Source organism: Glandiceps talaboti, chromosome 6 (genome assembly GCF_964340395.1).
Source record: "Glandiceps talaboti chromosome 6, keGlaTala1.1, whole genome shotgun sequence".
NCBI lineage: Eukaryota > Metazoa > Hemichordata > Enteropneusta > Spengelidae > Glandiceps > Glandiceps talaboti.
Window position 1 is genome coordinate 13,068,097 of NC_135554.1, and position 16,561 is coordinate 13,084,657.

The 16,561-nt window shown below is 35.8% G+C and overlaps 1 protein-coding gene across 1 annotated transcript in view; it reads left to right on the forward strand.

The window, feature by feature from the left end:
- Positions 1–529: 529 nt before the first annotated feature.
- Positions 530–16,561, forward strand: part of LOC144436862 (QRFP-like peptide receptor) — a 35,464-nt gene continuing 19,432 nt past the window's right edge. The window contains exon 1 of the mRNA XM_078125722.1: positions 530–945. Within this exon, the coding sequence (XP_077981848.1) occupies positions 530–945 (416 nt within the window). The remainder of the gene's footprint in view (positions 946–16,561) is intronic.

A 16,561-nucleotide genomic window follows, 5' to 3' on the forward strand; every position in this document is an offset into this window, starting at 1 on the left:
TTATCAAGAAAACTTGTTAACCATTTGGACTCAAGGCGATATACTGCTACTGGCGGTACATATATATTCTAGGATTAAATTGGTGCAGATTTGCAATATTCATGTTATAGCGTATAGTTGCATCCGTAGAGGAAAGTCCATACGGATGACTTCACAACGAGGTTTTCGAAATATTAATTCGTTTCATTGAATTGTCTTATCATTTCGGTTAATTTCGTTTATCGTTATTATACTGTTCTACTTCACTGTTCATAATTTGTCTCGCCTGTAAATCCCATCATTCACATTGTAGAAAGCAAGCCTGGATGATTTCCCCACAATGCATCGCTCATCGTTCGACTCGAAGGTTGGTATAGTTAGGTTGGTAGCGTGACAATTCATTGACCGAATCACTTCGCCCAGTTTAACTCCCTCATCGGCAGTGTTTCGGGGAAAGAAGACATCGTCCACCCGTAGATACAACGGAAAGCATCGCTTCTAAAACCACATCAGATTTGTTTTACACGCCTTGTATTGTATATATGTGAAGATGGGGTTTATAGAATCGTCAAATACGACTCTGATAGCATCAGCATCTGTGGATCAGGTTTTTGACAATTCCACTAATCCGAACAATGACACATCTATTGAAGCACCACCCGTGCAGACTTGGTTACCTGTTGTGCTCGCTTACAGCATTACGTTCGTTGTAGGACTTGTTGGGAACGTCCTTGTAATATATTCCATACAGAAATGTAGGCGACTCCAGAACGTAACAAACACCTTCCTCGCAAGCCTAGCTGCTGCAGATCTCATTATAATCGCCATCGTTATACCGATTCAAACGCCGGCCTATTTTAGCCGCAAATGGATAATGGGCGAATTCCTGTGTAAACTGCTGCCATACCTTACCCTTCTCTCGAGCTCGTGTTCAGTTTTCATGTTGACTGCCCTGAGTGTTGAACGGTAGGTTTGCGTTAATTTTCCATATTGCCCACATTCTCTAGACAGTGCATACACTGTACAGTGTTTTACCTATGCGGTCGTTAATGCCACTTATAATGACATGATTTCTGTATTTGCCATGCCCTGATAACTTGCGTTTTAATTGCATACTTATGATACACTAGACACAAAAATGAAAAGAAACCAAAGTTTGATTTAAATCGCTTTACCTCGTATCTGTGGTGTACAAACAGATAAAATTATATATATATATATATATATATATATATATATATATATATATATATATATATATATATATACAATACAAGGAGTCAGTTGTCTGACGATCGCACTATGCGTGAGACTCCGTGTTACAACCAAGAAAGAGTTCCAGAACCACCAAAACTATTGCGCTCTACCACTGCGGTATAGAGCACTGTCTTAGCAGATTGATACTCACCGAGTTATATATATATATATATATATATATATATATATATATATATATATATATATATATATATATATATATATATCAATTAGACATGCTTCCATACAAACTTCGTTCATGTGACGGCGTTGCCGATACGTCAAAAATTTGATAGCGCCTTCAGGATAATCTTTTTAGTAGAGTTCGAAACAAGGATTAATCCACCACAGGCATAGAAGATTTACAACTAGGCCTAGCGTAAGCAATAAATCCCACCAGTTTGCATCTGACGCACGATTCGAAACATGATATGAACGTCGGTAAAACCTTTATGTGACGTTCTATGTCGTTAACAAAGCATTTAATTATCTGAGAATAATTAGCAATTTCAAAAAAAAGACTCAAAAAATAACTAAGGGTTTTACACTGGTACTTTTGTTTTAAAGAGATGCCTACGATATATAACTCTTACAAATTGGTGTGTAATTCAATCAACTAAAGACGGTACAAACATATATGAAATTGAGAATTTAAGGTTCACGGCGAAGTGACCTCCGTTGTGTCTTCTCTGTGCATGTCTGTCATCAATTTTACAACTCTAATCTACTTTGGGATTAACTGGTCTGTAACTTCCGTAATTTCTTATTCATTACATAGAAATAGCTACAGTGTTGATAAATTCTTAGGCTAGTATATTCAGGAGAGATCAAATACGACAACGTGATGAAACAAAAGTCAATTAATTTTCGAAAAGTGGAGGTAATCTTGATTCAATTACTGACAATGTTTAGGTATAAGATGTTGATGTGGAGGTTCATGTTTCGGCTTGATACTGTCCGATTGGCCTTTTGTCGGCGACGTGACTCTAACGCCTGTAGGACTAATAAAATGATCTCTTGGAATGTATTAAGGAAATTGCGTGTGGACTGATCGGAAATGAGCACGAGATACAAACCGACTTTGTGACTTAGTGCCATGTGAAGACTTATTGGTACGACATTTTCAACTACCGATTCACGTCCTGTTATATATTATATAAACCTCTTTAATCAACGGAACATTGAACATGGTACATTCGTTATAGTCTCCAATGCCTCATCTCTAATTGGTCCACCTCGCTTGGTGCCCACATATTTTGCTGTATATCTACAGAACTTAAACTTCGCCTGCAGTTTTACCTTATCTATTCTCTTTAAAAACTCCCACAGTCTGTAAGCCGACCCATGTGTCTAGGCGTTTCAATAGACACACACACACTCTCTCTCTTACACACACTCTCTCTCTCTCTCTCTCTCTCTCTCTCTCTCTCTCTCTCTCTCTCTCTCTCTCTCTCTCTCTCTCTCTCTCTCTCTCTCTCTCTCTCTCTCTCTCTCTCTCTCTCTCTCGCTCTGCGACATTTAGTACACGTTAAGGTTTTTTTTAATAATCTACTCTATAAGGACTGCAACATTTTTATGAGACCAATAGGTCAACTGAGTAGTGTGTCATGTCAGCTCCGAGTGACAGTGGCTATTCATAGTTAGATATACAAATGATAAATACGTTTCCTGTGTGGAAACAGCTACACGTTTGTGTATCGCATACTTTGTATGTCCCTTTACCGACAAAAATCAAATATTTTTAACATTTTCTACTGTACTCCTCGTAGTTTCGAGAGTCACAAATACAAACAACAAGGCTAACAAACCAAAGGCGAGGCAAAATAAATCATTGAACGCCATATTTATCATTAATTCGACAGTAAATTCCCAACATTATATTTATTTATAATCTAACGTCATTCTGTTTTACTCAAATACACTCAACTAGACAACACATCTGACATACCGTGTGCTGGCAATAGTGACGGACATTTAAGTATTTTGTCAAATGTTAATAAATTCAACCGCCAAGGGTGATTAGTACATGATTCATCGATGTCGTTGATATTGAATATTTAACATGCGTATTACGTAATTGTGGAACAACCATGCCATAGTGTTGTTGGGTATCCTAGTAAATTGATCTTAAACGACAGTGACACTAAGTCTTACGTGATGTGTATTATATCAACGAACAACCCGCTCTGTCTGTCTGCCCCTTCCTCTCTCTCTCTCTCTCTCTCTCTCTCTCTCTCTCTCTCTCTCTCTCTCTCTCTCTCTCTCTCTCTCTCTCTCTCTCTCTCTCTCTCTCTCTCTCTCTCTCTCTCTCTTTTTCTCTCTCTCACAGGGTTGCCATGGAGACCCTGTATTTCGAAAGTATTGCGAGGCAAATATAATATTAATCGCATAGTACTTTTAATCACGATCTGATTAAGATAGTTGTTAGTGTCACAGCCCGTAAAGATAAGAAAATGTGTAATCAGTTCACGTTATGAGACGAACCTATGAGACGAATTAATTAAAAAAAGTCAAGGTAAACTCATGCTAAAATCAATTAAAGACAATGTTAACAGTACTCACATCCCCACATTAACCAATAAAATGACGGAACAGGATTAAATAGTAAATGTCACAATATAGAAAATCTCAATGCTCATGGGTAATATTGTTTGATTATCCCATCGTACTAGCCTTGAGATTGTGCAGAGTTCGTCTTTTTTAAGTAACTTATATTTTGAAATTCTCACGAAGCTTCTCACAAAGATACTCAGGTTAAGTGTATATAAAGAAATATATATTACGAGAATAACTTCATAGCAATTATTTTTTGTACCTGGAGTGATTGTAGAAATGTAAATGCTGTGTTTTGACAGAGATCGTAACCTTCATGGGCTTTTGAATATAGATTTTAAAAAAAGGCCTCGTTGCTATAGTCTGTTTGGGTTGGATTCTTCTGCAGTGATGTAAACGCGTAAAATGATATGACGTATTTCTATTTCCACAATATAACTTGTTCAACAATCAGAGACAACAGTGTTGAGTGAGAGAGAAAAAATGCAATGATGGATGTAATTACAGCCGATGTGACTCAACTACGAGAAGTGCAACCAAGTCGTTGGCATAACAGCTCCGATTTACCACCGCATATACCAAGTGGCGTAAAGAAACATGTTAAATAGTGACACGTATACTGCTAGAGTATTAATTGAGTTGAAAGAAAGGCGATATGTAATCTGAGTTTCAAGGGTTCTCAGTTATGCTTTGCTGTAAGCCACACACTGTAGCTTCAACAATCTCGCTAATTGGCATAACGAAGTGGAGCATTCAACACGTTGTCATGGAAATGAATTCTTTTTAGGACACAATTAAGAGTTATATAGTCAGTAATGTTTGAATATATATATTTGCGCCCTTGTCGCTTTCAGAAGCGAATACTCAGTGTTTTAAATGATACAGTATTATTTCTGCCAAATAATGTTACATTTTATTTTGTTTTAACCTTTACAATATCAATTGATATTTTTTGAACTGGTTTGTACGTTTATACTGACAGTTTTGTTGAACACGTGACTTTAGTACTAATTTAGATATATATTAGTGTTTTAATTTGTTTGCTACATTAATTAACGTCCGATTAAATGTACGTATTAGAATGTCAAAATGTGCTATTCAGATTAGGTCAACCCAAAGCTGACGATAAAGATGACAGTAGTAGTAGTAGTAGTAGTAGTAGTAGTAGTAGTAGTAGTAGTAGTGGTGGTGGTGGTGGTGGTGGTGGTGGTGGTGGTGGTGGTGGTGGTGATCATGATCATGATGATCGAAATGCAACATGGTGACTCGAGTGTTTAAGTAAAGATGATGTTATTACGTGGATCGAAGCCTCGAATAATATGCATGTCATAATGCAATAAATGGATACTAATCAGCACACTTACAAACAAACAAACAAGGTGGCCGAGTACAATATAATAATTCTGATTGTACAAACATTATCCAGTTTCAATTTTAAAACTATGTCGACTGCCTGAATAGCACACACGCCTGCATAATCCAACGTGTACTCGAGACGAGCTTATGTAACGTGTTCTGTATGTTTTCACTATCGACCCTCCACCAAGGTCTATGGATTTCACATGTGTTTCTGTGTGCCTCAAAGCTCTCTGATTACATGCATTGTTTATATAGTATCCAGGTTGATATGATCCCACTATATACCAACTACAGTAGTAATACACCCCTGAAATTTAGGTTTAAAACTGCAGGTTATAGTGTTACGCAACGAGTACTTTGCTGTGGCAAAACGATTATTTGCTGAAACGAAAATGTGTAGACATGTACACAATTTGAAAAACCTTTGACCATGAAATTCGGTTACCATCTTTTCAATCAAGGAGAGATAATGAATTACTACTAGTGTCGAAGATAGAGTTTGAAATCCATTTTACATTTTATAGATATATGCTGATGGAGAAAACCCTCAGATAAACAAACTATACAAACAAGTGGGAAAGACTTTCTTTATTAACAACCAACCAATCAAACAAGGGCATGAGTATACATATTATTTTCATGAAGTATTGCACGACATTGCTATATCAATAATTAGCATGAAATTTACTTTATTACAAGCTAGACACACCACATTACCTCAAATGTATAATAACCATACGGAAAATAATAAAATAAATGCATTTTTTTCGGGATTTCAAACTTCAATAAACGAACTAGTCAAGTGAAATAATCTATATTTTAAATATCTAAAAGTTGTTCGTGCGTGTTCCACATTCCATGTGTTTTCAGTTGTACGTAAGCAGACCTTGTTTTTTTTACTCCTGACATTTTCAGAGGCTAGATGGAGAATGTGGTGAAATATTAACAGGCCTTCCCATTTCTTCAGAAAAGAATGTTGTTAAGTCTATTAAATTTCACCGAGATTATGTTAAAATCGTTGATACTGAAAACGTCTGCATTTTTTGACTGCAAGAGCATTGGTTGTCAATTGAGTTCGTAGATCCAGAGGTTCCACTATGTAAAATATTGACGATCCCCCATCAGTGCCATCTCTTTTCTTCAGGAAATAACGACCTTTTAAGTCTATCAAATTTCACTGAGATTATGAAAATACTGAAAATATATTTTTGAAGGTGGGTCCATCAATGTAGTTCTCACTCAACTTTGAAGATTTAGCAGTATTTCGAATGCTTCAGTTTTTAAAAGTAGTAATTATACTTATGGTTAACTTCCGTTTTATATATGATGTAAATACCATATCTATCAAATATCACTTTGAAATTAAAAAAAAAAAATATTAACATATTTTGTTACCATTTCACTGAAATTTGATGACAATAAACCCATATGCATGAATGTTTGACCATTAGTTCCCAATTTAGTTCAAAGACGTAATGGTGACTTGAATATTCTTTAAAATAGTAATGATCGGGCTCATTACCTTCTCTTTATTTCCAATATAACGATGTTATGTCATCTAGCCAGGTAAACGTAGCATGTGACTAGGCAATCCAAATGTTAAACTTTTGTTCTGAGAACAGTATTGTCTTTTATTATCTAAACAGACAAGCAAACCTTCATATCGCAAAACATCGACATACTTCTAGTTCGAAGATATTATGGGAGGTATGTTCGTCGCACCATATAAACACGTGCCAAACTGCATCTATGGAAGTCATGTACGTGAAAGACCCCTACATATTTCTTAAATATACCGAAACGAAATGTTTACACCCATTCCAATCTGTGTATATATAGTATATAAATACATATATATTGTGGTAAACATTGTTAGATTTAAATGTAGAAGAAGAGGCTTAAAACTAGCTAGCTTCTTTATGGAAATTGTGGATCTTAAATGAGCGTTGTGTATGAGCAGATTCCAGCACCTCAATACTAGTCGGCCCACCTCGTGCATTTGTGACATCGTCCATACGCTGGGGCATGCTGTTTATAATTTTCGAATATCATTAATAGTGATATTGCTGGATCAGAGCCTGGCTAATGCTTGATGGTATAGACATTATCAGGCTGCATGACGCTGACTTTCCTGCTAAGCAATGTCACCCATGTTCTGCAGGGTAGCAATTAGAGCTCTCGATAAGAAATCCAATTCATGTTACACCATGTTAACACATAATCGTGCTCTTTGGAGGCCTGACATTATCATCCAGAAATGTTCTGTAGGCCTTTATTGAAAATATGAAATGGCAGCTGGTTGCAATCATCTCTGTTTATACGTGTTGTGAAGTATATGTATATATGAACAATATATATACACATTTAGGGGGGGGGGGTGCTTGTATGTGATTTATATTGTTCAGTATTCTCATAGGATCCCCGACGTGCTTCTGAACCAAAGCGTGTCAGAATCAACAGACAACGAGTTCCCATGAGTGAGTTGATCAAAGGTAATGAAATAAGATAAGTGGATCATTTAGTCCACATTAACCGTCGCAGAGTAGTACACTCTATAAAATGATATGACACTAGACTAGCTAATTAGTTTGATGTTGCCGACAGTTACCAGCAGAACCAGTTAGACGTAGCAAGCAAGTAAGATGCAATACATTAACATATGTTCTGTAATTACGTTGCAAGTAAGAAAAGTACCATATATTGGCACATTAGCCATACCCCTCTCAAAAACAACTAAAATCAAGCATTTTAGAAGTCTACATTTCAAACTTTCTTTTATGAACGATTTACGTTCGAGTTCAAATCACGGCATACCTCATTCTGACATACACATTGTATAACCTTAGCTTGCATTTAGGAAAGACATGTATTATTGATCACAATTGATTATTCTCTGTCTCCTCCACTATTAAGATTAAATGCACTTACCTGCAGCCCCTAGTGATTACATAACCTTATGAACTGTAGACATAATAGACGTTGCATACATTACTTACTAATAGATTACCATTGGAGCAGCCATGAAAATAACACGTTAATGGACGCTGGCATGCCAAATGATTTCTGAAAAAAGTCAAACTTTCAGAAGTTTCCTAGTAAGAAACTTATAGTACCTATATAATTTAAGTAATACCAGAATCAAATCCCAACAACAAGTACAGAAAATAACAATACATATACGATATTGGCTTAGTGTGTTATTATTGTCGAACAAGAATGTTTTATTACAGATAAATTAAAACATTGTACTGCACCAATGTACCTGGAGAATTCCTAGCTTTCAAGCTAAGTCCTCAGGTCTTCTACTTTACGATACCCTTTCTTTGATAACTCGTGCACTCAAACGGACTAACGATAGACCAATTGCAGTCCATAGTTTAACTTAATTTAACTCGGATAACTGTACTATTCCCTGAGTCATTACACTCCATTGCTTCTGTAACTTGCATCTAATTAAGGGCTATGCAACGTACTTTATGGTTCATTCATCCAAATGTTATATGTTGCCTTATTCTTCTTCCCGTGTAAATTGATACAGATAATTTGAGTCCCCAGTTGGCTCCCATAGATTATTATTATGTATGTTTGCAGTACAGAGTGAAGCAGACAGAGAGACAGACAGAGAGACAGACAGACGGACGGACGGACGGACGGACGGACGGACGGACGGACGGACAGACAGACAGACAGACAGACAGACAGACAGACAGACAGACAGACAGACAGACAGACAGACAGACAGACAGACAGACAGACAGACAGACAGACAGACAGACAGACATTGGAAATGGGAGAATGGGATGTTTATTCTACCATGGAATATAGTGATATAGCATAATTAAGGTATACCTATGTGTGGGGGTTGCTTGGCTTTATTTAAAAAAAAAAAATTACTGCATTTCCAGGCAACCAGTGACATTGATGTTTCACTTACCATACAAGTATAATCAACACGTCAGAAACTACGTCAATTAATTCACACGAAATAAATATGAATTATGAGCACAGTGGGGCACTTATAAAAGTAAGGACATTTTCACTCGGTTAACTATGAAAATAGAAGTGCAAGATATGGTGTACCATATTTCAGTTTCAGCTGCACTAGTAATATATTCACTGCTATTAAAATACCAATAGTGGGAGTTTGTACATGCTAATCAGGGATCTATTTGATCCGTAAATAGTACAGTAACATGTTGTAATTGTGATCGTGTTGGGCAACTGATTTTAGGTTTGGTACCCAAAAGTCTGTTTTGATTGGATTTCTTTAATACCTATTATGTGTACACCTAGACAAATGTATTTACCCGAATACTGTTAAGGGTCTACGGTATTATGAGTTATAATATCTAGCAACCAGACTTCACCATCGACCTCGCTGTATTATAATATAGCCTTAATTCCCTATTTTATCCATAAATAGCACAGTAACAGGTTGACATTGTGATCGTGCTGGACAGCTGATTGTGGGTTGCGGACCCAAAAATCAATTTGATAGGCTTTCTTTACCACCTATTATGTATACAGCTAGACAAATATGTTTACCCAAATGTAATCTAATACTGTTCAGTGTGTATGATATTATGAGTAAGTCATTATATCTAGCAAACCAGACTTCACCATCGACCTTGTAGTATTATAATATAGATTTTCCTTCAATTCATGGTGTATCGATAAAAAGCAAGGCGATAACGCTCTACTAATAAATGTACAGCGCATATAGCACTGTTAGGGATATATAGAATAATACTTTGTGAGTTATCTTGCTGCCACTTTAAACATATTATAGTAAGCATATTTCACCAATCGACATTGCTGTATTATAGTATAGCCTTCCCTTGAATTCGTGGTGTATTCATACAAAGGTCGCTCGACTAATAACTACGCAGCGCATATAGCACTGTTAGTATTAATTAAACGTTGTAAGTTATCTTGCCCCGAAGATTGTGTAGTATTACACAATAGATGCTCTTGAACAGTGTTGACATGTTGCATCTTTTTCTTTTTACAAACCCTTGAAAAGTTTTTTTAGTACTCCGCATGTACAGTTTGGTACAGTGGCTAAAGTACTAAATGAATGATGTAAATTGTTACACGTAATCCATGCTTGATATAACAATGTACCGTTGATTATAGTTCTTATGGCCATGAAAGTAACAATATGAATAGCAAATTAGATATTTTTTTCCGATTTCTTTTCAATTTATAAAACCCCTTAACCATGGTTTCCTACTTGAAAAAAAACAATATGAAATAATATACACGAAGTCGGTGTTTGTAACTCGATAGATTGTAAGAAACTAAGCATGTGAGAAATCAACAATGTGAAACAACTATTTCTTTCTGAATTGCTGACGGTTTCGCCAGTGTAATGACTTTGACCTTGTCAAGAATTATAAATACCTCGTTTACGAATATACTTCAATGTGATAAACAAAATCCGTAACACATATACGTACTACTGTAATGTTTAATAAATCTTGTTCATTGGGTTAGAGGACTTATTGAGTTAACGACCGCTGTTGCCATTTATTCAAATACTGGAAACGAAACTGCACTGATTCAGAATAAAACTGTACACTATAAAACTAGCTCAGAGGATTAACACTAAGACTTTTTGTGGGTCATTGGTAAGATGATATGCATGTGTTGAAAGTAGTAATCGTGTGCTATTGCAAGCTTATTGAGTACATGTCTGAACAGCTTTAGATTCTACATTGTTCTCGTGAGATGCACCAACCTCCACTGGGAATGTATCAATAATAGTTTACGCAGCTTTTTTATGTAATTGAGTACAAAATTGTGTTACCTTTCATGATGTAAAAATCGCCTACATGTCTGACAAGACCCGCCGCGAAATTAACGGTCCCCATGGATGGTATAAAGCGCATTTAAAAGTTGACTGAAGTTTTGAAGCACTTGCCGCCAATAATAATTTATCTTACAAAGTTGTTGACACGGAATACAGCCCTTCTATTTCGCTATAAGCGAAATGTGCAACATATCACAGTACCTGGCACCCAGGCAAATGACTTTGGTTGTGTGTAACAAATTGATGTGTGTGTGCAAAAGGGCAGAAAGATATCAGAATAACATCATGCACATAAGATAGTTTGATATAGTTATATTAATACTGTAATTCATTTTCCAAAAAGAAAAAACAAATACCCAAAATGGCGTATGCCTACTCGGAGATGATGGATTGACAGGGTGCATTTTGGCCAGATTGTACATTGAATAATTAATTGATAAATGGATTATCGGATGGTGAGATAGAAGAGCTGGATAACAAGAAGAGCCATTAAGATTGATTGATACTATTAATCCACCAGTGTTGTATATACACTGTATGATGTAGTAGTCATTTCCATAGATAGGTTTGGTCGATCACGTTGACAGATTTATGCAAAATACGACTAGAATCGTACGAACCATTCTGGGATTTCCTGCAAAGATTGATGGGAAAACCTTGCAGGAAACGTCCCAATGCTTACCACAATCACTACGTCTTGACAAATATAAAGAGTGTCAGCACAAAGAGATTGTTATATTATGTGATGCAATCACCAGATCTAGAGGTAGACCTAGAAACCCTAACCTTGCAGGAAATACCCAAAATGGCGCAGCATATGTAAGGTGGTTTCTTAGCATGCGATGTTATCATCCTGACTTATACACGAAGTATCAGGGAGTCAGTCCAAATGTACTATAGTCAAAGAATAAGTCTCGCTGGACTTTTTCTTTAACTTACTGCATGATGTGACTCAACCGTACCGTCATATATCTATGCTCTGATCATCGTTCATGATGATGGTAACCGACATGGAAATGTTGATAAAAATATCCTTACCAAATTGCTCGTACCATGTTTATTTACGAGAATCATTTCTATATTAAATTACAAATTCACAACCAAACTGCACAGGTACATCCATCTCGTTTGCAGTATCTCCGACACGACAGTAGGCCATCTAATCCACAAATGTAGTAGAGTGCACACTTAGCCTAGCCTATCAAACGTAGTAGTAAGTTATAATCTTTGTCGACCATTCCGTATCATCAAAGCATTTTCTGAAACAATTAGAGGACCTATTATAATACAAAATTTGTATTTCGAAATAATTATGAAAATTTACACCGAAATCCCATTAAATGTGACGATTTTAAACATTTCATCCAAACTATGTGAATGTCATCTGACAACAGAGTCGCGTTACTTACGAAGCGCAAATAAGGCCGTGCTCTTTTCTTTTTGTGTGTATTCTCTTCGGATTCCCTGGCATAGGTATGCTTAATCGGTCATAATACCCGATATCACCTCTTCGTTCCTTCGTTTCACATGTCTTACGATTTGTGTCACTATGCAGAAATACCACTCACAGTGCTATGAATGGTCCTGTTGCTAGGCATATTTGCATACATTTGTTGATTGTTTATTCACTTGCCTATCCATTCATGATGTTATCTTTGCAATATATCATTGCACTGTTGCTGTTGGCATGGTCTCTTTGTTATGCATATTTACATACAGTTTCTGAATTTTTAAGCACTTATCTATCCACCCCTTTGTTACCTTTGCAAAATACATCACCATTTGGCTGTTGCACACGAAATACCGACCACTGGTTTTGGCGAAGTTGGAACTAACTATTATTAACCCATAATACTTATTAAAAATATCTCGTATCAACATGACATGAACAATCTGAATATCCTTCCTGGATTATGGGCCATAATGGAGAATCAACCCAAACCTTAAGCTAATAGTGGAGCTGAAAAGCTGTTCAAAGCTACAGACACCTAAACGTTGGAATTTGTGTATCGAAATATATCTTACCTTTACACATAAGAAGAGACGTAAAGGGCAACAGTGCATATGAAAATATATAACTTTTAGTCTCAAATTGCAGCTGGTTTTAGTAGCATTATACTGAATAATACCTGACGTTAATATATTGTGCATTCATCCGAATAAATAAATACATACCAAGTGCGTTATGGTATATGATCTGATTTTATAATATGCTGAAGCGAGACAGCTAAATCCATGAAATGTGTCCCCTACTGTGAATGGAATGAGTATTTCCATGGATATTGTAAAGTTAACGTGACAACTAATGGGGTTCTTAACGGCATGATGTGATATTGTTTACACAATGAGATTGTATTTAGTCAAACGTGTTAATAGTCAACGGACTGATCCTAATAAATCTGAGTATACCACTATATTTAGCTTCCAATTTGATGGTCGTGAAAATGGGTCATGTCGAAGAAGAATGATGTGTAAGGTAATAGTAATTTTTTAGACGTAATGGGTCAACTGACACGTTAAATAATATAATGTATGTTCAATAAGAAATGGGGCATGATGCATCGTGATGGATGCAATCATGGTTCATAGCCATAAGAAGATCGACTAAGGACAAAGGGTGAATTTACAGGAAGAAAAACTTTCTTATTAATCCATTTTTGTATTCAGCGATAGTGTTTTCTATCCTCAGGAAAAAATGGTTCTTTAATAATATGTTGTTTATATTGTATATCAAGCACTGCTCGTTCACCATGTCAACCATTTTTGCCTCTCTATACCGATGTGTGATTTTGAACGCACTTTAGCGATAGGTATTGTTCATACACACAAAGATAACATCATGTAGGATTCATACATCCCTTTATAATTTCTATTCATCAGCGCTATTGTGGCACGTAATTGTCACCGTAACGGCTGTAGCAAACAATTTACAAGAAGTTGTCACCATACGTTCTCGTGGTTATTACTTTTGATATTTTCAACATGAGTTGAATAGAAGCACTCTTCGTTCTACTTCAGATACGACAGCTTGTATTATCATTTCTATTCAAGTTGTGTAAGCGATCGGATTACCCTAAGCTGCAAATACATACTTCTGTGGAGCCCTTTGTCATCATACCTGGCCTATAGTTTACAATCTACAGACGGATATCTTCTATCTGTCTAACCAAATACGAGCTTGTTTGTCAGACCGAAATCGGTGATACACAAAATAGATTAGAAAATGAAGATGTATTTCATAACAACAAAAAGACGTGTAGGCCACAATGTTTTGATTGATAGAACATGCTTAATCGAATTATGTATACGAATATACATTCTTTCTGTCTGTCTGTGGTTGTCGATTTTGACATCGCATTAGTTTCGAATGGTATGAATACCAAACTGTATTTGAGTGCTGAATTATTATTGCGTGATACAATTTCAGTATGCAAAGACATGATTGGTTCAAATGATCTCATACCATGATGTATATATATGATTATACAGTTTGACCTTCACTACGGTCTAAGAAATCCCTGAGTATGAAACATGATGCACCTAAAGGCGTTGTCTAACGAAACAAATAAAACAAAATCAGTTCAGTGCATACATGTGTCTGATAATGTTCCTATATATTCATCCATAACACGTAACAGTGCGATGCAGACTTAAATAATTATTACGCTTTTGGTGGTACTTGCATTGATTCAGGTTTACATTCATATTGGTATTGGATTCAAAGGTCCATATTTCATTTTGGACAGCACTAGAAATTCGCTGCAGGCTAGTAAAGAACAACAAAACATTTTCAAACTGTCTTCCTTTGTAAATTTATCAAGTGTCATTTTTACACCTTCTTCTCCTCACCCCAATAGATGAATGGGTAGCCTGGTTCTTTTTACAGTTTTGGCAGCAAGGCGAGTTGGAAACTTCCATCTGGCACAAAGCGTTGTTGTTGTATACATAAGTAGCAGCTGATTGGTGTCAGGCAGTTAATCTGCCTTAATTACATCAATGTATTGGTACATACGGACATGTAATTGAGTATTTCAATACAATTGTTATGACAATAGAAGAACACTAGGTGGGTTATACAAATCGGCCATATTAATCCTCTATGTTTAGACAACATTACAGATGCTTTGAAACAGTTGTATAAATATACATGGGAGATGCATATGACATTGATACGATAACAGTATATTCATAGACGATATCGATGACGATTTCATGCACGCAGTCTGTTATGATTTAGATAATCAAGAATATGCGTTATTATTCATTGAAGTTCAATTTTATATAGTATACTTTTTTAATTTTTAATATGGGACCATTGCAAACCAACTTACTGGAGTTTATGTTGTTTTGAATGGCAAGTTTCACGTCCTACCCTGGACACTTCATTAAAACGACTAATGATCTAATGGCAGGTGGTTTGTAACAAACGACACACGTATATTGTCGTATGGGAATGCCACTCAGAACAACAGCAAGACTAAACGTGATAGAATGTGATTGTTCTACATAAATGTATACCAACTGAAAATATTCATGAAAATGTAAGCACTGATCATGAATACATTTAAAACAGTAATTTTACAGTTTTATAGTGTTACACATCATAAAAGCTTACTATATATTCGGTTATTTCTTTAAACAAATTATATCGAGTTAAACTTTGTCATTCGATGTTTTAAACCTGAACTCTTTGCAAACTGGACATTTGTTTTCATAAACTAACCAAAGATATATTCACTAAACTAATGTCAATTACTTATTGTATATGTTAATTTGTGATCAATGTTATATGTGGGTAGTGCAGTGACAAGTTAATCCTTGAGCGAAAGCTAGGTTTTGAACCTGTCACAATGTTAAAACTGTATTAGTTGTAATTGGAGTATCGTATTTCGATCAGACAACCACAATATATACTCACCGCCAACTGTTCAAATACCAATATTTAGACCACACATACATGTTATTCAGTGGCCGATTTTATCCATAAAGCAGTAACAGAAACTGCTTGACATCCTGATCACCGTTGAGGAAGCTGATTTTTGGGTGTGGACCCAAAAATCTCTTCAATTTGATTTATCGTGTATGCAGCTACAAAAAATGCGTTTACTTACAATTGATGCAATGCTATTTATAGAGTATGATATAACGAGTAAGTTATCGTACCTAAAAACATAATTTTTTTTAAATCCTCCCAGTTTCAGCTTTAAGGTGTGAGCACAATTCAAAGTACAAAGTGCAAAATGTTCTAGTTGATTCTCATCTGAAACAGCATTGGTACATTCTTAAATTAGTTAATTCAATAAAGAATAGTTACATCTATTAGGTGCTTATCGCGTCTGTTTGAATTAGACACACGGCATAACCCAATGTTACGTACGAGAGAAAGAATATAGTTTTTGAATTTGTTTGGTAACATAATATTGTGAAATTTAATAGTTCGCTATGTCTAACTGCAATTACGTACGTTAGAAAGCTAGCTTGCATGAAAAATTAATTTTAACCCAGTAGTACGGATTACGTTTAGTCCCGATCTTTGTCTATTATTCATGACAATATGTGAAGCTTATATCTGCGATGTATATTGCGTTGGGCCAGCATAAC